General features: G+C 34.7%; 1 protein-coding gene across 1 annotated transcript; it reads right to left on the bottom strand.

The window, feature by feature from the left end:
- Positions 1-1,315: 1,315 nt before the first annotated feature.
- SDH6 (succinate dehydrogenase subunit) lies at positions 1,316-23,060 on the bottom strand. Its single transcript, XM_089832587.1, has 3 exons — positions 22,829-23,060; positions 22,612-22,714; positions 1,316-1,856 (listed from the first exon to the last, which is right to left on the bottom strand). Exons 1-3 carry the CDS (start codon positions 23,012-23,014, stop codon positions 1,702-1,704), a joined length of 444 nt encoding a protein of 147 aa, XP_089688713.1. The 5' UTR covers positions 23,015-23,060; the 3' UTR covers positions 1,316-1,701.
- Between the last annotated feature and the right edge of the window lie 551 nt (positions 23,061-23,611).

Here is a 23,611-nt window from a genome sequence, read left to right as displayed (position 1 = left end):
ACAATGCATCCTTATCAGCACTACTCAACAAACTTCGTTATACATCATATGAGTTATGAGAAAACAAAGAAATGAAATCCATGACATTAGAAAAAAATGTTTTAAAATCTTAAAATGTTTTATTTGGTATATTTCAAACTGTGATAAGCTCACCTAAGAAAACTGTGATGGTGGGAAATAAAAAAAATATCAGCAATTGATTTCATCTGTGCTTTACGATTGATGGGAAAAGCACTAAAAGAACCCTCAGTATCTCAAGGCATTCAAAATACAATGTCAATGCTGTTTGTCAAACTGCAATTGTTCTGTTGTAAGTTCTCTTTTAAGGCATGAATAACTATCAAGACCTAATGTTCTATTGGCCTAGATTTTTGGGCAACACTTGTTTCACCTGGCGTCATGTACATGGTGAACAAAATGTTTGGAGAAAATAATGGATAATTGACAAGTTCAAGTACTGATTGACCAGTCGAAAGTATGGTGACTGATCCAGGAAACAATTTACCCCATTTTTTCCACCTCAACAAACATATTGACTATTAATTACAGTCAACCATATTGTTCAAGAATTATAATTCAGTAGTGTTACAATTGATCATCACAACCTGCAACGAAGTGAACCATTAAGCCTGAGTAGATGTACTTGATAATTGTTGAGAGTCAGAACAGTGTCCTGTGGATAAGGGGTTTATATGGGCAAAGCTAATAACTCGGATAAGGTGAAATAACAAGCATATACCACCCCCTTCTGGCACAAGAAGCAAACCTTAAATTATTTTAAGCCCTTGCTTACAACAGCCTAAGTACTAAAAACAATTCAGAGCTTTTGCGAGGCAAATAACATTCTCAGTAACTGAACATGACCTATTTGGATAAAATACTAGGTACTAGAATCATGCCAATTAATCTTACTCGGTAATCAGAAAACATAATAGATACTTGAATCATCCCAGTGATTATTATATTTTAGTATGAAGGCTTGCATCTTAGCCTTGACATCAATAGAATCAGAGTAAGGAAACCTACTCACCACTCTAGAAAGAAAAAAATGTACCAAGTAGAAGCCAGAGAAGACTACAAAGATATTCAAGAAACCTGTGAATTACTACTCGGACAAACGGTTAGTCTAATACATACAAGAATCATGCCAATTGAATGTACTTAAATTACGTATCTTATTATAAAAACTAGCATCCCAGCCCTGACAAATATAATGCAGATTTTAATTCAGGGATCAAAAGAAAAGGACCAACTTATGATAAGATAGTTATACTTCATGAGAGTAGACCATATGGATATCTTCTGAGGTATTAGATGATCAAAAGAAACCAATGAAATTTCCCACTCATTGATCACTGCTGTTAAATGAGTTCTTGTTAAAATCATCATCCATATTACAGCATAATATAAAAATACTGCTTTATGAAACCCGGAGAAACACTAGCACTGGGATCTCTCATAAAAGTTTCAATGCTATTCACTGTTTTTGTCCACCAGAAAGTTGCATCACATAAGTACCTTGATCTCTTAGCCAGTTAATTGACATATCTTTACTGGAGAGAATTCAAGTAGCTTGACCAAGCAGAAGTAGAATCACCCATGCACACAATTCTAGTTGAAACAACCAGAATACACAATAGCATATTGTTGAACCAAACCTTTACATTTTATTGTCACTATAAAAGTTTTCAACTAAACAATTTAAGACCGTCCTTCCGTTTTCTTTTCCCACCAATCAAAGAACTTTATCTGGGCATCCATGGTGTCAAATTTGTACAGCTGAAGAGTATGGTTTGCAACTTCCTTTCCAAAAACCCAACCAAAAGCAGCTCCTGCCCCAAAAGATAATAAAGTTCCTGAAAATCAACCAACAACATAGTACAAAATCAGGCAAGCACAATATGGTTGACACAGTAAAAAGGAAAATAAAATCAGTGTTGTCCTCCAATCCCCCTGTCCTGGAAACTCAGGGCAAGAGAGAAATAATAAAATGTTTATCAATGATGCTCTTCCTTGCTTGGTCTTTCTTAAATTCTGTTTTCTTTAAAATGACATAATCTTTCACATGCCTATTGATATTATCAAAAATATAAAATAAACGTAATTTTTCTTTTTTGATCGGTCTAAGGCTTTAGCCAAATAATTTTTTATTAATATATAACATATTTATAGACCAGCTCACTAGGAGCACCAGTAGTAAAAAGTATGCCAGACAAACCTCTGGTCTAGCCCCAAAAAGGAAGAAAAATAGAATATACATACTATTACAAACATGTTTTATGGGATATTGGTGACGAAATAAAATTCCTCATTTGCATTCTTATGCTGAAACCATTCTGGTTAAGAGCAACCATTGTATTAACTTTACAATCCCTTGTATGATGTCAGAATGAGCAATAAAATCTCTTTTTCAAATATATAGGAATCTTTCTGGCTATGCTTTTCATATATATGTAACATAATATAAATCTAAACTTTCAAATATATTCATGAATTTCAAAATTAGATAACATTGTCACATTCATCATAGCAACATAATTTAAAATTATCAATTTCATTCATCAAATCAGCAACGAACATAGCATCAGATTGAAGCATCATAAAACAGAGCATCAAATTGAATCATCATCTAAGAATACTAAAGTCAATAAGAACATAGGATCACATCAAATGAATCAAATGAGAGAATCAATCTACTTCTGCGTATTGAAAGAATCAATCTGCCATAGCTAGGAGATTAAACTAACTTTAGAAGCCTTGCTTGTGGTTTTTGGATAAGAATCAAATTTATGTGCCAAATTATTCCTAAACAGATAGCTACAACAGTGTATTTTTGGGCGCTTATAACCCCAAACACATTGACCGTTCCCTTAGTTTCAGGGACACGTTTCCGATTTTCCTACTTGGGTATGGACGGCTTGGAAACGTTCCGGCTGTCCCCAAGTCCTTGATGGTTTTCAAAACCTGGGGCTTAGAGCCAGAAACACGTCCGCAGTTAACATAGTTATTCTTCTCCTTTCCGAAAAGGAAACTATGGGTCAATTAACAGAGGACAAAACCCCTTTAGTTCAGGATGAAAACTCACAATTCCTTGGACTGATTTTGAATGGAGATGCCAATGTGCAGCTCCAAGTAATCTTCAAATTACAGATACATTTCAAATTATTATGGTCACTGCTCATATTAAGCACTCCATTCCATCGTTATTTGCTTATTTGAGAATTGTCATATCATTATTATAATATTATCGGATAAATGTTTGGATGAAGATGACTGCACCATATTGTTCTATTGTTTAATGCTGGTTTGGGGCTGCCACAAATCTAAATAGCAGCAATTTATGGCATGTACCTTCCACTCGAGGTGATGACATGCTTATTATTCATATAAATTTAAAGTGATTTTAAACACCACTAATAATATTAAATGTCAATTATAATATTAAATAACGAAGTAATAAAAAATAATTATTAGAAATTGTGTGCAAGTATTGGGGCTCTTGGAACATATTTTCTAACAGGATTTAGAGGATCTGAATCATTTTTAGGACATTTGATTTGGCAATTTATTTGGAGCAATTCATATTATGTGATATGATGATGCTTGGAACAAAACCCTCAAGTCAAAGACAGCTGGTAGAATGAAACCATGCCTCTGTCTTTTTTCTAAGCAAATCCAAATCAGGATTCGCAATCATGCTGCCAATTTCGAGTAATTCTCCATTTAAAAGTGGACAACTGTTTAAAAGGTAGTTTTGGATCTGACCAAGACAATGTACCCATTAATTTCATTGCGACTATCTAGAGTTGTTGGGCAAACAACCAACACTTCCTAGACCCAACGACCAATCACAATTCTCTAGATCTCCAGCAGAAATTGTTGATGTTTGTAGCTGCAGGAGATATCCTGATTACTTGCATGGTGCTCTTTCATATACCTGTGTTCAAAAATATGAAAAGACCATACAAAGAGACATGTTCAGAAATATGAAAAGACCATGCGAAGAGACGTGTTTGGAAATATGAAGACTCGCATTTGGAAACTGAAGAGACTTTCGGTTATGAATCATGACATTAAGAGTCTCTCAATTCAAGAAAAATACGATTGCTTTGTAAAATGAGTGTGGTATCCAGTTAGAAGCATTGTACTCAAACCTCTATTATTTAATTAAAGAGATATATTTTGGTGTGATTGGGTTTTTCCCCTCAAGTTGGAGGGTTCACCCAGGATAAACTGTTGTCTTTCTGTGTCTTAGTGTTTGTTATTTTGTTTATTGTTTATCTTTATTTCTGGGCAAAACATTAAAATGGTATCAGAGCGGGTTAGACAATAACAAATAAGGGACTTCCTCTTGTTCATTCGTTTGTGCATCTATTGCAGATTGCAAAGAGTATTTTGTAGGCAATCTGTATGTGTGGATATTGTAGCTTCGATAGAGATCATATTTACCTGAAATGATTGCCAATAGTTCTCTGAGATTTTTCTGCTTTGCTGGACTGTAATAATCAAACTAGGTTATTTTTTCTTGATCTTGTTTATTCATGATGTTTGTGAGCTGCTTCTTCAGCAGTCAAGATATTATTCACACCATTCAGTTCGAGTCTTTGCATTTATCTCTCGTTGTGTTGTTTGAAGATTCAATTTGGAGTTGTATTTTATCTGAGCTGCAGCTGTTCATTGTCCATCAGAGACCTGCCATTAACCTATTATGGTCTTGTATTTTGTCGTGCTCAGGCTATTTGTGTCTTGCTCTCAGTGGATGTGCAGTGACATCTCCATATTTGTCTTTCTTTCATTCTCAACAGTGGTTGGTGTTGTATATTTATCTGTTTGGTCTTCTTCGACAAAGCTTCTTTGTTAGTATCATGAGCGCATACGAAAAGGCATGATCAGTTGTTGGCATTCTATGGCTGCTTGTATTATTGTAATGGTGAACATCTTAGTTACACTGTGTGCATGTGTAGAGATTTATTGAAATGAAGATTTTGTATTGGTTTCTTCATCATTAGTGTGCATCATTTTTTTGGCATTCACTATGGAGCTAAAGTTTTAGGTGACTCAACTGAAGGCTCTATTGCTCAAGGGGTTCAAGTATTACCTCAAAGGCGTTATTCTTTGACTAAAATAAAGAGAGAGTATTTTATGATTATAACTTTGAATTATTTATCATGGATTTTATGTAGTTAACTAATGCATTAACATAGAGAATAATGAAATCATCTAGTATTTACTAACCTCTCTAAAATGCTTCCAAGATGGATTGAGAAGCATATTAATGATGAGAGATTGCATTCAAAGGCGGTTAATTCTAACAATTCAAGGCAACCTATCATAGGGATAATGCACTGGAGATAAAGTTGTGCCTGGAAATGATATTACATAAAGGGAAAGCTTGATAAGCCGAAGAGGAAGGACTTCTTTGGGCTCATTAAGATTCAGAGGGAGCTTGTGTGGCAGATGAAGAGTGTCAAATCCTTTGCAAAGGATCAAAAAGCTCATGTAGTAGTGTGACTGCAAAAGATTCTTGTTTGGTCGAGCATTAAAATCTTTTGTAATTTATTGTGATAATTTAGCTGTGAGAATGCAGCCCCCTGCTGAGAGGAGTCTCAGCTTTCAGTTGTTCTTATTATGTACTATTATTAGTTCTTCTCTATGAGATAGAAGTTTGAGGTGCAATCCCTTATTTATGAGTTCTTCTCTATGAGAGAGAAGTTTGAGGTGCAATCTGTTGTTAACGAGTTCTTCTCCGCGAGAGAAGTTCGAGGTGCAATCCCTTGTTAATGAGTTCTTCTCCGCGAGAGAAGTTTGAGGTGAAATCCCTTGTTAATGAGTTCTTTGCAAGTAGGTATGGTGGATCCATCCTTTGCAAGTAGGCATGATGGAGATGCATTCTTCTCGAGCAGAATTCTGAGGTGAAAGCCCTAGTACGCAATGTGCGTAGGTATGGTTTATCCACCCTCTATGAGTAGGCATGGCGGAAATCATGTGTGAGACTCCATGACTTAACTTTTTGTTTATTTGCCCTTTGACTTAGTATTTTTGTAGCCATGGTGAATATTGTATTGAGATGCCTATATCATGTTAAGAAAATCTGTGATAAAAATTTGTTGTTGACATACATTGGTGTAACCATTGTGTTTGTCAAGATGCCATGAATTCTTCAAATTATATCTCCTTTGCTAAGAGGGAGTGCTGATGTTTGTAGCTGCAAGAGATATCTTGATTACTTGTATGGTGCTCTTTCATATACACATGTTTGGAAATGTGAAAAGACTACAACATGCGAAGATACATGCATTTGGAAATATAAAGTGACTTGCATTTGGAAAATGAAGAGACCTTCAGTTATAATATGAAGAGTCTCTCAATTCAAGATATATATGATTGATTTGTGTGATGTGTGGTATTCAGTTAGAAGCATTGTATTCAGAACTCTATTATTTAATAAAATAGATATATTTTGGTGAGGTTGGGTTTTTGCCCTCTAATTTTTCCCAGGATAAATTCTTTTGCGTCTTTCTGTATGTTAGTGTTCTTTATTTTGTTTATTGCTGTTTATCTTTATTTCTGGGAAAAACATTAAAAGACATCACCAAAACTAGCAAACAGCTATAGAGGCACTATCAAGGATAGTTGAATTCATCTTTCAACATGGGAAGCCTATGTAATCCTGTTAAAGCTCGCAGCTATAGTGCCACTCCAATTCACAAGTGATTGTGCAGCTGCAATACCTTGGCAGCAGCCTAAATCCAAACCCGAAACAGTCAAGGTTGAGGGTTAATTTGCCTCAACTCATCCAAGGCATAACTATTCCAATTGTCAAACCCATAGTACATTATATAGTGTTTCAACTCAAATTTGATGTGGTGTCTAGTATTTTGGAATTGTAAGGTTGTTAGCAGTCATATTAGACTCTGTAGAAAACCCTTGTTGCCTGCTGGTGAACTTCCATGCTTTCAAGTTGTATATCACTGTTTGTTTGAGGAATAAATTGTTATCAAATTAAATACTCTATTCCAGATCTATTGTCCATCTATTTTGCTTATGGGTCTAATTGTGTAATGCAGCAAACTAACAGTTTAATTTGAAAAAGTATAGATTTTCAATTTGAAATGATAAATATTAACCAGATATTTAATTCAATTAAATTACATTTTTAAAACAATTTATAGGTTAGGATTTGGGTATTAAAAACTCAAATTATAATTATTTATATTTTAAAATTTTATTCAAAAAATTGCAGGACATCAACCATGGCAGCAGCATCACTATCCTCCAACACCAGATCATCAGAAAATGAGAAGTGGATGAAATCAAATGCTAAATCTCTTTTTTGGAAATATGTCACCTTCCTCGCTAGATTTCAAGGTTGTAGAGGTTACAAACGGATGTGTCGCATGAAAGATTATAGAGGTTTCTGTACTAGGTTTCACATGCACCTTTGCCACATAATAAGAGCATAGGATGTGTATCCCTGGTCAAAATGTTGGCGATCATCCAAGGAAGAGTTTATCAGCTGAAAAGATTGCAAAATATTTTTAGAAAAAAAAAAGATAAAGCTAATAATTATGTTAAAACCTCAAATCAAAGGTCAACCCTAAGTCTAAACAAACCCTCTTTAAATCCAATGTCAAGGACATCTACAAATTAGAAGAGAACCAATTTAGGACCTCTTGAAAAAACATTTAATGTGCTAGGTCAAAAGGTTGAAGATGAAAATATTGCATGTTGTCTATATAACAATGGAATTTCATTTAATATGTGGTTTGCTCTCCATATTGGTAACTGTAAGAGATGGTCAGGTCAATAAATGAAACATTGAAATGATACAAAACATCGGGCTACAGGAAGGTTTGAACCACTCTTTTGGCTATGGAAAAAGTTCAAGGATTACAATCATTTGCGATGCACAAAAGGATGCTAGAAATAGGCAATTAATCAATAATGAACCAAAAAGGGCAATAATTTTTAAAGCAAAGTAATGCAAGGCTAAAAATAAAGATACCCAATTTATTGGCAACGGTCTAATTGAAGCAATCCAGTTTGTAAGGCCAGAAAGTGTTCTTCAATTGATCACAAATAATGCACGAGTGTGTAGAGCAACAAGGTTGGTTGTGAAAGCAAGATGTCCAAACACTAAGTGGAACCCTTGTGCATTTCATTCTTTGAACTTAGTGCTACAAAAAATTGACAAAATTCAATGGATGCAAGAGATCTTTCTTAGAAGCCAAGGAAATTCAGATGTTTATTTGCACTCATCACATGTCACAAGCCATTTACAGATAATTCACTAAGCTAGAGTTGTTAAAGTTGAGTTCTCTTTTGTATTTGAAATATTCAAATATACTTTTTTTATTAAATATATTTATTTATCTTTAAAAACTATTATTATTTTATACAAGTTAGTTGAGACATGCCTTGTTATGCACTACATTATTCTTAAAAGCCTTGTGGATGTTAAGACAAGACTTGAAAACAATCGTGATTAGCGATGTTTGACTAGTTTGGAAGCAATCTCAAACAGCTAAAGCAAATAACATTGGAACTTTAATTTTTGATAATGATAGGTGGGCTCAAATATGCTACTTACTATCTCTTATTCAGACAATATACACCACCATTCATTCTTCTGATACTAGTAAGCCAATTTAGTTAACAACTATGATTGTGTAGATCAATGGTGGAGCTAGTTGGAGATACGATTATAGCACAAGAGCAAGACCCCTTTGTATTTTTTATAGGCAAATATATGAGGTAATTAAGAAGATATAGGATCAAATGATAACTTTTTTTGCAACTTCTTGCCTTTGCTTTGAACGTCAAATACTAGTTGATATGTTAGCATTGCCAAATAGGGCAAGACCAAATATGCTTTGAACATTAAGTACCACAAGGTTGATATGTCAGCATTGCCAAATAGAACGGGATCAAATATAGATTTTGAGGTTATTGAAGGATACATAAAAGCTTTCCAAAGCAGGCTTACGAATCATATGGTGGCTGCAGAGATTCTAGATGTGTTTGGGACAAGTTTGTGAATTTTGCATCCTTTGATGGAACTTATGCAGCCGTTGATGCAAAATATCAAATAAAAAAGAAATGGACCCTATAAAATTGTGGAATGTCTATGCTGCTACAACTAAACAGTTGCAAAATATGGCTATCCAACTTCTATCACAAGTTTAACTATATATGAATCATACTCTAATTTAAATGATTTCTTATTTTAATTTGTATTTGATTATTTTCTTTTGTAATTTATAATATCAACTTGTTTTTACACATTTCAAGTTCTTTTGCATCTGAGAGAAATCGGAGTACATATGGCTTCATCCATTTTGTAAAACAAAATAGGTTGGTAGCCAATAGAACAAAGGACCTTGTTATATGCATTCCAATCTTTGTCTCCTATAGCACTCCCCTACAAACTACATGAAAGGACCTATTAGACTGGTATACACAACCAAAGATGAGCAAAATTAATGTATCCATAAATGCATTGACACATCTCAATCTCATTGTTGAGAATTCTAGCATAGTGGGAGGATCCTCTGTGAATCTTCACTTGGTTTTGAGAGTCTAGTTGTTGGTTACAATCAATCCAACCATCTTAACTTTTTCAATGAATCTTGATGTTAGAACTCCAATTTTAGGAGAGCAGTGATGTATTTTTGATAGCATGTAATTCTACCAATGTTGTTTTGATATTACACTATATTTAAATAAAGTATTTTGGAATATGTAGCAACGTCATATTGTTTCTACAACAATGAAAGTCTTCTTTAATAACATAGAAAATTCAAATTTTCTATGTTAACTTATTTCTCTAGAAATGAGCTATAAACTTATTATGAATCCCCACAACTCTAAAATCCGTAAACACTTTTTTCAAAGCACTTTAATATTCGTCAACTACCTAAACATTTTGATGGTCTTCTATTTGGCAGAGCTAACATATCAACATGATACTATTTGAGGTGCAAAGCATATGCCAACAAAAAAAAATGTCATTAATCTCTCTTATTTATTATGCCCCTTAAGTGAATATGAAAAGGACACTAATCATCTCCTCCTAGACTGTGATTATTCTTATCAGTGCTGGAATTGGGTCATCACTAAGCTTGGACTTAGGATGGCCCTGAGCATGTTCTAAACTTGACCAGTGATGGATAGAGATAGCCTACTTGGAGGCTTATGGATGATTGCCCACCCAATCCTAATTTGGGAATTGTGGAAGGAAAGGAATAGAAGAATTTTTAAAGGATCAAAAATGGGATGGAAAGAACTATCGATTAAGATAGAAGCTATTACAGTTGAGACCCTTAACAATAAAATCCCTCAGAAGAGTGAGTGAAGAAAGGCTTCGTAGGATGGTAAGATGAGAAATAGGTGGTTGGGTTTGAAAATCCCCCCCTTCTGTAGGCAAGGTGGTGATAAGAGTATTCAGAGAAGAAAAGAATGTAGTTGGAAGCCTCCTAAACCTAGATAGTTTAAACTTAATTTTGATGGAGCCTCTCGTGGAAACCCTGGAGTAGGCAGGATTGGTTGTTGCATTTGTGACAGTAATAGTGCAGAAGTTACCTGAATGGCAAAACCTATTGGAGAAATGACTAAAATGAGGCTGAATTAACAGCCTTATGGAAGGATTGTTGCTTTGCCCTCACTTAGGTCTAGACCGCCTAGATATAAAGGAGACTCGACAAACATTGTTAATGCTCTTAGGAAAGAAACTATGCCACACTGGAAATTGGAGGCTAAGCTAGCCCGAGCAATTCATATTGTTAAATCTTTTGAGGCAATAACTATTAATCATATTTATAATTTTTCCAATTTTACACCAGCACGGGGGTGTGGCGGTGTAGGGGTACATCGGGATGAGTTTCAGGTGCAGGAAAAAAAGGAGCTCAATTTGGGGATGGAGGTGGGAGGTTCCATAGTATACATATATGACTTGAAATGTTGATACTTCAATATAACATATCAAATATAGTTGAACAATAAATACAAAAAATTGAAATGCGATTCACAAATCATAAGTTCAAACTTTAAACCTTAAACTTCATAACTAATGACCATTAAACTTAGTAACATACTCATAGTAAGTTGTAACATTAATAACATTAAAATCTTAGACATAATGATAACGATAAATAAAAAATATAAATAATACATAGTACCATGTAAGTCAACCATTAACTATCAAGTATCAAATGACAAAGATGAAAGATTCAAAATTCATTGTTCAAATAATAAATATGATATATCATAAAGATCAAGATGCTCATGATTACAATGAACAGAATGTAAGGGTTATATCATGGCCATATCAAAGTGAGTACAATCTACAAAATGTCAATAATGAGAATGTAAGGGTGGTTTTTAGTCTGCAAACTAAGCTGTGAGTATGGAAAACCTGATTGCACTGAAGAATTGCTGTTTTCTGGAGCATGGATGGCTGATTACAAATTCATGCTGGCAGGATGGTATGTAAGTTATTAACTATTCTTTCTTCGGTAAGTGCTTAGCTTCCTGTTTTTCTAGATCCCTCTAATGTGCTTTTCAAGAAATGCAACCTCATTACTGACTATTTTTAGTGAAATTCTCAAGATCCGAGAAACAATGTAGATCATTTGAACTTGGTAATTTACATTCCTCACTGCTAGGCGTGAATCCATACTTAAACTCTATATGCTGTGAGGAGGCTCCATCCCCAATGTTATTTTATTTTTCAGATATCATATTAAGAATTTTGGCGTTCTTCTAGGTGTTGCCATTTAGGGTCTGCCCATTCTTCCCTATGGGGGATGGAAAACAGACTAAACATTTAACCGGTTGTGTTTTTCTTCTTTGTCATGCTCCTTAGTGCATTTGATAATTTGTCTCCAAAATATTGCTAGTCTTATTCACATTGCATGATGGGGCATCACAATGAGTCAATATATTCAGAATATGTACGTACATTTTAAAGAACCCGACCAAGCTTGCAGCTCAAACAGCAAAATCTCTTTACAACTTGGTTAGACATGGTTGATGATTAGTAATGATCCATTCTAACCTGCATCTGACATGTGATGGAAGATATCTAAAAGACAGAAGGTGCTAGTCCCTATGTTCTTACTTCCAAACAATGCAATTACTCAGGGGTTGCATTCTGGCTTATATTATTAACCTGGGTGCATGGTCAGCAGCAACTCTGAATAGGAATTCATTGTTGTGCTCATGTATCTATTCAAATTCCTTGTAATTATCGCTCAACATAAAATTATAAGAAGTTCATTCTTCCCAAGCTGTAAATTGTGTCGTTTACAACAAATTATGTCCATTGTCAATGTAGGAATTCAAATAGCTGTGAAGAAGGCATTTAAAGATAATGTAGAGCTAGTACCCTCAATTATGTATTTGTTCATGATTCTATGCCTTTAATGAGCTCATCAAACATATGTGGTAGGGTTGTCTATAAGGCTTTGCTTTCTTCAATATCTGGAATAACAGAAAAGGTTGTTGAGTGAGCTGATCAGACATGTTAGTTCAGCACTGCATCCTATAGCTTTACCTTTCTTGGTCGAACCCTAGTTATGGTTGTTAAATACAGCAGGCAGAAATAGTTTCCTGATGTAACCTATCTTAAAGACATGTTTAGATTTTGGCACTTGGTGTCCTTTATGAAATTCCCAGATGAGCTTGATACTCACAACACTCACTTCTTATCAGGTCATAGTATGGTTATTTCATAATTTACCGATTACGTCTGTGGAGGGTAGAATACACATATCTCAAGTATTTTGAAGTCCTGTGGGGGTGTAGTTTAGGTTTGAACTTTAAAATGCTTCCTGCAACAATTAGCCTTTATTCTGAAAAAATATATAAAATAATATTAGAAGGATTTGCTAACAGATCCTATTAGACATTTAGTTCAAGAAATCATTTCTGTATGATTAAATGATTAACATTTATGCATCATTTCCTCCTTACAGTTGAAATGAGTGTGTTTCACCAAGAGCTTTTACAGTTGATTTAAAAAATTAAATGTGGAAAAACTGGAAACTCGATCTTCATTATTTTTTCTTAACCAAGGGGGTGTCTCCGCGACATGCCCAGCAGCCCAACAACCCATTCACGTGAGTACCTGGGGTGAGCGGGGCAAAACTAGTCCCCCTTGGGGCATGCACACATACCCGCAGCACATGTGCACCATTCAAACCTGGAGCTGTTTCGAACCCAAGACCATGGGGGTAACCCATGACCTCAGGGCCGACCACTACACCAGATGGGTTGGGCTATTTGCCCTGCTCTCTCCATTATTGTGTTTTGTCTGCCTCTCTTATAAATGCTTTGTTTCTGTCATTCATTGATCTTGCAATTTATGATTTATTCAAAAGTGATAGCAACTTTAAAGTTTTGCTTCCCAATTCTCAATAGTGTTTGTGGCATATTTTACAGGAAATATAAATTTGTTTTCAGTCTTTTGCCCCCCACCAGAACTATATTTTTAAGGTTCTCTAGGGAATGAAGAACAAAAATATCTATTTAGGTTCTTACGCTTTAACTCTGCCTTTTATTTTTCTTAACAATTAAAAATTATGGTTACCATGTTTGGTTGAGCAAGTGGGCTTCAGTTCGAACCAAACTTCTGGGTCTGGTTGAATCAACCCAGTTTAGTTTGGACTTTTTTTTTTTGAGTCTAAACAATGCAAACATCTCTCCAAGCTATAAGCATAAAACTTAAATAGTGACAGAATGTTGCTTATGCTCCAGATCCCCCCAAACCTAAGGAAATAAGTTACTTTTGGTGGAGTTTCAGGTGCCTGGAAGTCTTTCTGGAGAATTTTCTCAATTAAACGGATTAACTTGAAACAGATTTGGACTATTTTTAGCATTAATTCAAGGCAAATGTATTTAACTATAAAGCTGAGTTCTGCTGCCCAAGGTCCTGAACCTGGACTAGGCCTGTACTGGGACATGAACCTGGACCTGTTTGTGGACTTGGTTGGCCTGGGTCTGGTCTCAACAGGGTCCCCTCTCTAAATCTGTCAAAGACAGAACTGAAGTGAACACAGTCAAGTCATGACCCAGAACTACGAAGAAAATGTTTGTGAAAATACACCAGCCTCAATAGAGGATTACTTTCAATTTAAATTGGAGGTGTATTATAAAATTAAAAAGTCAAGAAGTATCTATCTGGATTGTGAAGAGGGTTTAGTTGGTGAACTAGTTGTCCCATGAAATATGCAAAATCTTGGGATGGAGGAGTAGCCTAGTATTAGAATGGAAGTGACAACACTGAGGAAGAAAATAGTGGCTGTTCCTGAGCCTTGAAGCATCAAAAGTGCCCCTAAGCAGACTTTACGCAATATGTGAAGTGTTTAGATTACCTACAAATAATGTAAGGTGAATTAAGGGATGGTCAATGGAACTTAGGTGAGCAGCTTCCCTGCTAGTGAAGCGAATAAGCCCCTTACAGTATTTGTGAGTCCAAAGGCAATGAACTCTATTTAAGCTGAATGAGCAAATGGTAAGCTAGTCTGTTTTTTTGTGGATCTGGTGAATGTAATGGTTTGAAGCTGTTCTATGGTTGTGCCAAGGGAAGGAAAATTGAGCTGGAAAGGGTACCCTTTTCAATGTTTTGCAGGGAAAATCAATATTGGGTGGGTTTATGTTTGAGCTAAATGGGGCCCAAGACCTTGGTTTGTTTGTTTTTTGCTTGAAGGTGGTATGAGGCATAGCCTTCTCCTAGTTAAAGTTTGATGTGGGAAAATCTGGTGGATGGGATATGTTATCTGTCACATGTGGATGAAACTTGAAGGCATCTTATTTTGATCTATGTTTTTTGCTTGCAAGATGCCACTTTTAGACTATAGCTAAGTCACAAGGTTCGAGTTCGAGTTCGAGTTCGGGAACTATAAAATTCGGATGAAGTTCGACAAGGATAAAAATTCGAAAAAAAATTCAATATTAAATTCGCCTTTTATATATATATATATAAAATAGTATATCCAATAATTTATTTTTGTTCTTTATTCTGGTTTCTAAAAATTAAAATAATAGTAGTTTTTATTTTATAAAACATTAAACTTTGTAAACAAACTAAAATGAAATAGTATATCCAATAATTTATTTTTGTTCTTTATTTTGGTTTCTAAAAATTAAAATAATAGTAGTTTTTATTTTATAAAACATTAAACTTTGTAAACAAACTAAAATGAAAAATAATAAATAATCAAATTTTAAATTTATTGACACATTAATGTAATAATAAATAAATTATATACTAGATATTAATATTGTATTTACACTTAATAAAGATAAATTTTATAATAATAAATAAACTTAAATCTTCTAATGTTAATAAGTAAATAAAAATAATAATAACATAAAATCAAATGTATCTTAAACATCCGAAAAAACCTAATATATTATTCTTCCCGTGAATAGCTCGAATGTTTTTTGCTGGATCGTTGTCTGCAACCAAAGTGAAGAAATAGCACATTACTGTGACGAAGGAGCACATTATTTACTGCCGTCAGAAGTTATTGTGGTCTGCGTGCGAAGAGACGACAATAGTGGCGACGGCAGCCCAAGCGGAGAAGACAATACTGGCGACGGCAGCCCAGGTCGAGAAGAGATAATAGATGCGACAACAGCTCACGCAGAAAACAAATAACAACAGTGGCGACGAAGCTCAGGCAGTGAAACTGATGGATATGTATTTCGGTGAACCAAAAGTTTTTTCCTGGCTGTACGAACTTAATCCGAATTTATACGATTTTTTCTAATTTTTTCAAGGTTTGCCGAATTTCGAATCTGAAGCCGAAAATTCGGCAAACCTTGTGACTTAGGACTATAGTATTGGTTAAAAGTTATGTAAGCATTATTAGATGGCAGATGTAAAAGAAAACATGTAAGAATGAAATATTAGAATAGACATAAAAGCTTATTCCTATAGAGATGAATTTTGTTCTGACTATTTTCATTTCTCAATAAATTTATTTTAGTTTGGGTATAACCCTACAATTAAAATATTTATTGTTTGTTGTTACAAAGGTTGCTGTTGCAACCTCTCTTTGATTATGGCTGGTTGTGGCTGTTTGTAGGGGCAAGAGAACCGTAACAACCCTTGATTTACCAATCAAAAAGAGGAAGATTAAATTGGAGTATTAGTTTTACATATTCTAATATTATATTTCCTTGTTTTATGATAATGATGATAATGATAACTTTGAACATTCTTTGTATCAAATTGGTCCATAAGATAGGTCAGAAATTATCATTCAAAATTACATAATGTTTCGTCATGACTTTTCATCTAAAATATATCTTTGAAGTTGCTATTGTTGTTCATATTGCTTTCTTGTCTTCCATGCCCATCAATTCTTCAAGGGTGCATAGTAATGAAGTAAGATCTTGAAATTGTCATCAATGTCACAAACTTCTTTTTCTGTGTTCTTCTAGGCTTTCTAGAGCTTTCTTTAAAAATAAATATCTTAAAAAAATGAAAGAGAAATAAGACAATAGCCATTTATGAATATAGTTTATTAATATTGACGAATAATCATACTTGACATTTTCATTATCGTAGCAATCTATCATATCATTATTGAATGTTATTTAAAATTAACAGCTTTAAAAATTATAAAAGAGACAAATAAGATATTAGAAAATATGAAGAAAACAAATTAGATAATATCCATTTACAAATAATAAATATAGTTTATGAATGTTAAGACCTCATAAATTATTAGATAGTTTCTCTGTAAAATCCCATATTTGGACTTCATTTGCCAAGAATTCCTAATTGAAGTTTGGATTAACACTTTGATTTAGAGCCTGCAACTAGGCAAGTTATCAATACATAAATAAACATATAGTTCAACATGAGAAATCTAGTCATTATTATAAATTATAATTCTCCTAATGTACATGAGATTCCCAAAAGGTCTTCCCCAAGAAGCCTTCCTCGTTAAGCACCTAGGAGATTATACAAGGTGCACTGAGCTTATCCACAAGCCCAGGAGCTTGTTAATGGCACCCATCATTTGGCCTCCCAGCCCCACATGGGGTTACCACTACTCAAATGGACCTTTATGCTACTTGCCCTCCTCATATGCCCTACCTCCCCTTCATAATGGGACCTTGGATTGGCTATAAGCCTAAAGGATTAGCCTAAAGGAATCTTCATGCACATTAATCGTACATTCCTACTTCATTGTTGATTATACGTTATAAGGAATAGAATATCTACAAACATTCATATTTCTTATCAAGCAAAGACATATAATGAGTTATTTAAATCGTCTCCAAAGACATTACCATTCAAAGTATACATAATGATATCGAAAAAGAAGAAAAGGCATGAAGGAGAAAAGGCAGATAGTAATCATAAATTAAGGCATACAGCAGTACAGTCATAGAATCTGCAATCCCTGGTTTAAGAATCGTGTGACATATATATTGCATAATGAATCTGCTTATGCCTTCTCTCTATTGAACTATGTGTATACAGTTCAGGAATATGATATTCATACAAGATTGCTTATATGTGTGTGTGCATGTACAGACACTAGAGATAACTTTAAGAAACCTCTCGTGCAAAAAATATGTAAAATGCTGGCGAATTCAACATTAAATGTGCACGAAAATTTTCTAATCGAGGGCGATTTTTTTGTTCAAGGCAAGGGATAAAATTGTTTTGTATTGGCGAAATTTTCCTTTCCATATCAAAATTTAATAACAATTGTGGCAAGTTTTTTTTTTTTTTTGGCATGAACATAAATGTAGGTGATTTTTTTTGGTCATAAACATTTTTGTAATGCAAGAGGCGAATTAATTGTTTCATATAGCGCAAAATATTAATATAGTGGGCTAATTTGTCGGTTCCTATAGAGAGATTATTTAATTTTTTGGTGAATGTACAAAGACACATGGTCGATGGCCCACACATCAAGTGTACATTGTATAGTGTACTTGTAGTCTGCCAATCCATTAAGATTCAATGGTCATCATCATTTTTGATGTTATCATTTTTATGGTGAAAGGAATTGATCTTGACCATCAATGTAAGATAGATCAATGGCCTCGACCCTATTTTGAGCCTAATTTTAAACTTTATAACATAAAGTCTAATTCTTCCCAAAATCAGGACACGTGTCCCAAGCCCAATCTATTAATTAGTTGGCTAAACGAGGGTAGTTGGAGACACGCGTCGGTAAAATGGTAAGCAATGCTCAACCCCATGGAAAATATTATTTTATTCTAAGGGCAAAATAACATTGTCTAATAAGAAAATATTAGGGAAAGGCTGGCAAAAATTTCCAAATAATTGTCCTAAATGTAGATTACATTGGCAATTGGACCGGGATTTGGGACCAATTGTGTGTAAACTAATGAGCGATTATCCTGGGATTTGGACCCAAATTATTTAACATCTTGGTGATGCGGTTGACCCCATAGGTAGGTTTTATTTGCCAAATTACGATTTCCAAAGAGACTAAATTGCCAATTGGCGAAGATTTGCCACTAAAAAAATCACTAGCACACACACAATGACACATGCATATGTTTGCATACCTTTGCTTCAATATGCATTTCATTGCTGACCCAAGAAAGTTTTAATATAGGAGATATGTATGAACCTCTCATTTAATATCCACTTCATTGTTGTTTCAAGAATGTTTTAATATAGGAGATATATATGAAATAATATGTACATTTATACTCCTTGACTGTTGTAACCAGCCATGGTAGGGGAAATGAAGAATTACAGACAAGAAAACACAGGTGTAACCTTATAAGCATGCCACCTCATGGTATGCAATTGGGGAGTTGCATGGGGCCAAGGGGGAAGAAAGGGGACTGCCTTTGGGCTTAGGAAGAATGGACTTTCTTGGCACCTTGTTGTAAATACTCTGACCTCCATCATGGCAAACGGATGCACAAGGATGTTCAATCTTTGGAAGTGTGATAGAAGTGGCAAGATTGAGGAGAGTGGTGATAGGACACCTCACTAGGTAGCCCTACTCCTCATGACCTCCATCACGGCAAACAAATGTTGACGGATGTTTAATCATTGGAAGTATGATAGAAGTGGCAAGATTGGGGAGAATGGTGATAGGACACCTCACTAGGTACCCCTACTCCTCATGACCTCCACCATGGCAAATGAATGCATTAGGATGTTTAATCATTGAAAGTATGATAGAAGTAGCAAGATCAAGGAGAATGGTGATAGGACACCTCACTAGGAGAATGCATAATATATATGGATTCATGTGTACTTATTCAAAGTTTGGCATGTGGGTCCCTAGGGATCCACGCAGATTCACGTCAAATTCATCGAGGGTCCTTGAGGATTCCTAACAGATTCATCTAGGGTCCAAATTTGACCCTGTGGGTTCATCTGGATTCATGGATTTAACCATATGGGATCTTCCAAATTTGCAAATCACGAACCCCAACAAACCCACAGGGTCAATCCAAAGACCTGGTACGAATTGGGTCCACAAATCAGACACACAAATCTAGTAATGTAGCTTTACATCTTATTCCCATTACTAGTATTTCCAAAGGCTCCATGTGAATCTTCATGTAACACTATCAAAGTGATGAGAAGATATGACTCGAAATCCTTGAAGATTACAAAAAAAAAGAATGATACCGTTAATAAGAAAATATACCAAAAGCTTCCCCACTTGGTATTTTCTGTAATTACTTTTCTGATGATGGAGTGGACTAATTGGTTCCCGAGTCCTCGTGTAACACTATCAAAGTGATGAAAAGATCTGACTTGAAATCTTTCAAAGTTACAAAATATAGAAATGATAATCTTGCTAAGAAAATTTACCAAAAGTTTCCACTTGGTTTTGCTGTAATTACTTTTCTGATGGTGTAGTTGATTGATTGGTGTAATTTTTTTTCCCTTTTTTAAAAATCTATATTGTACTATATTGTATAACAGTTTATCAATTAAATGTTCCAAGCAAATTTAACTAAAAAAAAGTACCTTGCAAAAAATAGCAGAAAATTTCCATAATAAGAGAGCATAAAGCTCAATATTTTTTTTAAATATTATAGATTATCAACTATTTTCATTAGTAGCATTAAGTTTCTAAAACCAACCCAAACTAAATTGCTGAGAAGGATGCAATATTAGAAAAATTATTGTAAATTCATTTCAGATATTAAATTAAAGCGGGTCACCAACTTTTTTAAGGTCAACATAATGTTAGAAAACTAACTGAAAACCATCTCACCTTTTCAAGGGCTTGATGTAATGGTAACGGCAAGACAAGTAAAAGCATAAACTGAGTTCAAATTCCTCTTACCACACTAAAGTGGTAAACATATGGCAAGACTGTAATACAACAAACATGAGGATCAAGAATAACCCAAGTTCAATGGGTACATTGAAGTATGACCTAGAATTATAATTCTTAAAATTAAAGATGCAAAACCCGAGGGGGGCTGGAAGATGGCCTTTGGCTGTCAATGATATTAGTTAGAATTTCATAGCTCTTTTCAAACTCAAGACTGGTATTCAATTTTATAGTGGTTTTCTCTAAATCGCTTCTCAACATGGTGACTTCTTCCTCTAGTGTAGCATAATCCACTTCTTTTGCATTTAACTTTCTTATAATCTCGTCCTGAAATTGTCTGGCTTTCTCTAATTGTTCTTTCAAAGTTTCAATTACTTTGTTCGACTCTTTTAGGGCTTCATACAACTCTTGAATTTGTGGCTCCTATTTTGCATTTTTCTTCTTAAGCTTTCCAATTTTCTTGGAGGCGTAATTAAGTTCTTCCATGATATCAACATCCTCTTCTTCGTTGTAGGCCTCTTCTTCATCTTCTGTAGATGTGGTGGATTCTTCTTTGAGGTTTCCATCATTCAAGACTTCTTTTGTATTTGATTCATTAATTCCATTAACAATCACCTATTTTCCATCATTCACAGGTTTGATAATTCTTAAAATTAAAGTTGCAAAACCCAAGGGGGGCATTCACAAGAACGTGATACAACAAATATCAGATACATTCAAGGGCAAACAAAGATTAATGGGCTAGATTGAAGCATGATGTTAATCCCAGGTGGCATGATGTAAGATTGTAATACACCAAAATATAAGATACTTTCAAGGATAATACAAGTTTAACATTGAAAACTTGGGTCCATAACTCCAGAGAACATGTATCGAGATTGCAAGATAAACAATGTATGTTTCATTCAAGGTAACAACCTAAATTCAATAAGATACATCAAGCATGCCCTAATCTTAAAATGTCAATATGTGGTCCAAGCTTACCAGTTAAAGCTAAAACCATTTTAAGGTTGCAGTCAATGATATTAGTTAGAATTTCAGAGCTCTTTTCAAACTCAAGACTGGTATTCAATTTTATAGTGGTTTTCTCTAAATCGCTTCTCAACATGGTGACTTCTTCCTCTAATTTGGCATAATCCACTTCTTTTGCAATTAATTTTCTTATAATCTTGTCCTGAAACTGTCTGGCTTTCTCTAATTGTTCTTTCAAAGTTTCAATTATTTTGTTCAACTCTTTTGGGGCTTCATACAACTCTTGAATTTGTGATTCCTGTTTTGCATTTTTCTTCTTAAGCTTTTCATTTTTCTTGTAGGCGTAATTAAGTTCTTCCATGATATCAGCATCCTCTTCTTTGTTGTAGGCCTCTTCTTCATCTTCTGTAGATGTGGTGGATTCTTTTTTGAGGTTTCCATCATTCAAGACTTCTTTTGTATTTGATTCATTACTTCCATTAACAATCACCTATTTTTCATCATTCATAGGTTTGATAATTCTTAAAATTAAAGTTGCAAAACCCAAGTGGGGCATTCACAAGAACATGATACAACAAATATCAAATACATTCAAGGGCAAACAAAGTTTAATGGGCTAGATTGAAGCATGATGTTAATCCCAAGTGGCATGATGTAAGATTGTAATACACCAAAATATAAGATACTTTCAAGGATAATACAAGTTTAACATTGAAAAAGTGGGTGCATAACTCCAGAGAACACGTATCGAGATTGCAAGACAAACAACGTAAGATTCATTCAAGGTAACAACCTAAACTCAATAAGATACATCAAGCATGCGCTAATCTTAAAATGTCAGTACGTGGTCCAAGCTTACCAGTTAAAGCTAAAACCATTTTAAGGTTGCCGTCATGCCAAATCCCATTTGAGGACTTTCAAACATAAAATATCTGTTCATTTATAAATCCATAGATTTTTATCTCATTCTAAAGCTTCTCAACAAATTTTATCTGTCAATCACCCTCAATCTGGAGTATGAGGTGAGACATTCACTAGAAGACACATAAAAGACTAACGGTGTAAATACTATACGTGTAAGTGAAGGGCTTGTACACAATTCAAACGCTAGACAAGAACAGCCGATCCATGCAACAACTACCTGCTAGAACTACTGTCAAAAAACGCCAACCGTAGGCAATCATCATAATTATATTTCGCGCAGTAGAACCCTACCCATTATTTCTAAGGCGAATACATCTATGATTCCTTTGCACTAAACCCACCCCCCTCAATAATCTACCCGGGTAAATGCATTTATCACTCATTTAGCTAAAGAAATCTTGCATACCTATTCCGTTTTTGGAATACTTCATTGCAACCCCAGCCGTCGTAACTGCCCCAACCAAGCTCCCGGCGGCAGATATCTTCGCACCCTGTCTCGTGAGTTGCACCTGTTGATACGAAAACAAAACCACAAAAGAAACATTCTAAAAACCCTAAGATTTGCACAAATACTAAAACCAGCAAGAAGCCAATGCCCACAGAACCATAACGAGTTAAAACACCTGGGGTCCATAGATAGGATCTGATTTGACGAACTCTTCCACATCAGCTTCGGTCCATTTGGGAAGGGGTTTGTCTCTGGAGTAAATCTTCTTGTACTTGTCGAAATTCTTGAGTCTCTCGCCCCAGTATGCTTTGTACGAACTCCAATATGAAGCCAAGTATGATGGTGAATCTTCTTCTCCCATTCTTCCTGCAATCGTATATTATGATCTTCCTCTCTTCCCTCAATTCAACATTTTCATGCTGCCTTCGACTTTATATATGATCATATCATAATTAAATAAATAATGAGAAAGGAATCGAACTGGAGGAATTAATAGATCTTGGAGGAAAAAGATGTTGTGAATTGACGGTAATCCCGTTTGGTTGCTAGAATAGTACAATAGTAATTGATAATTAGAATATAATTTGTATTTTTTGTTTTTTACAGAATTGGAATGGAGAATAGGATTACGTATTCTTATTTTAGTTTTAAAATGAGCTTTTGTCCATTCTTAAAAATACTTGTAATTGGAATGGGTCATTTCCATTCCTGATTGGACTTATCCAAAATTTATAATTTGTCAGTTCATGCTTGGAAAAACTCTCGCTCATAAAAAAAAATATTGCGTTTTACCTCCTCAATGGAAAACTCCCACTCAAAGTCAAGCAATGGTGTGATGTTTGTGCACAATGATCTGTGAGCAGCGTAGAAGTTCTATGATTGTCTTTGGAAGCGTAGGCTTCATTTCCTCCTACTCTAGGATTGCAGCTCTTCCGCTCATCAACTTATCTGTCAAAGG

This window comes from Cupressus sempervirens, chromosome 1, assembly GCF_028749045.1.
Source record: "Cupressus sempervirens isolate cs-2001-9-10 chromosome 1, ASM2874904v1, whole genome shotgun sequence".
NCBI classification, from domain to species: Eukaryota; Viridiplantae; Streptophyta; class Pinopsida; order Cupressales; family Cupressaceae; genus Cupressus; species Cupressus sempervirens.
Note: the sequence above shows the minus strand (reverse complement) of the source record. Positions and strands in the feature narration are given on the sequence as shown.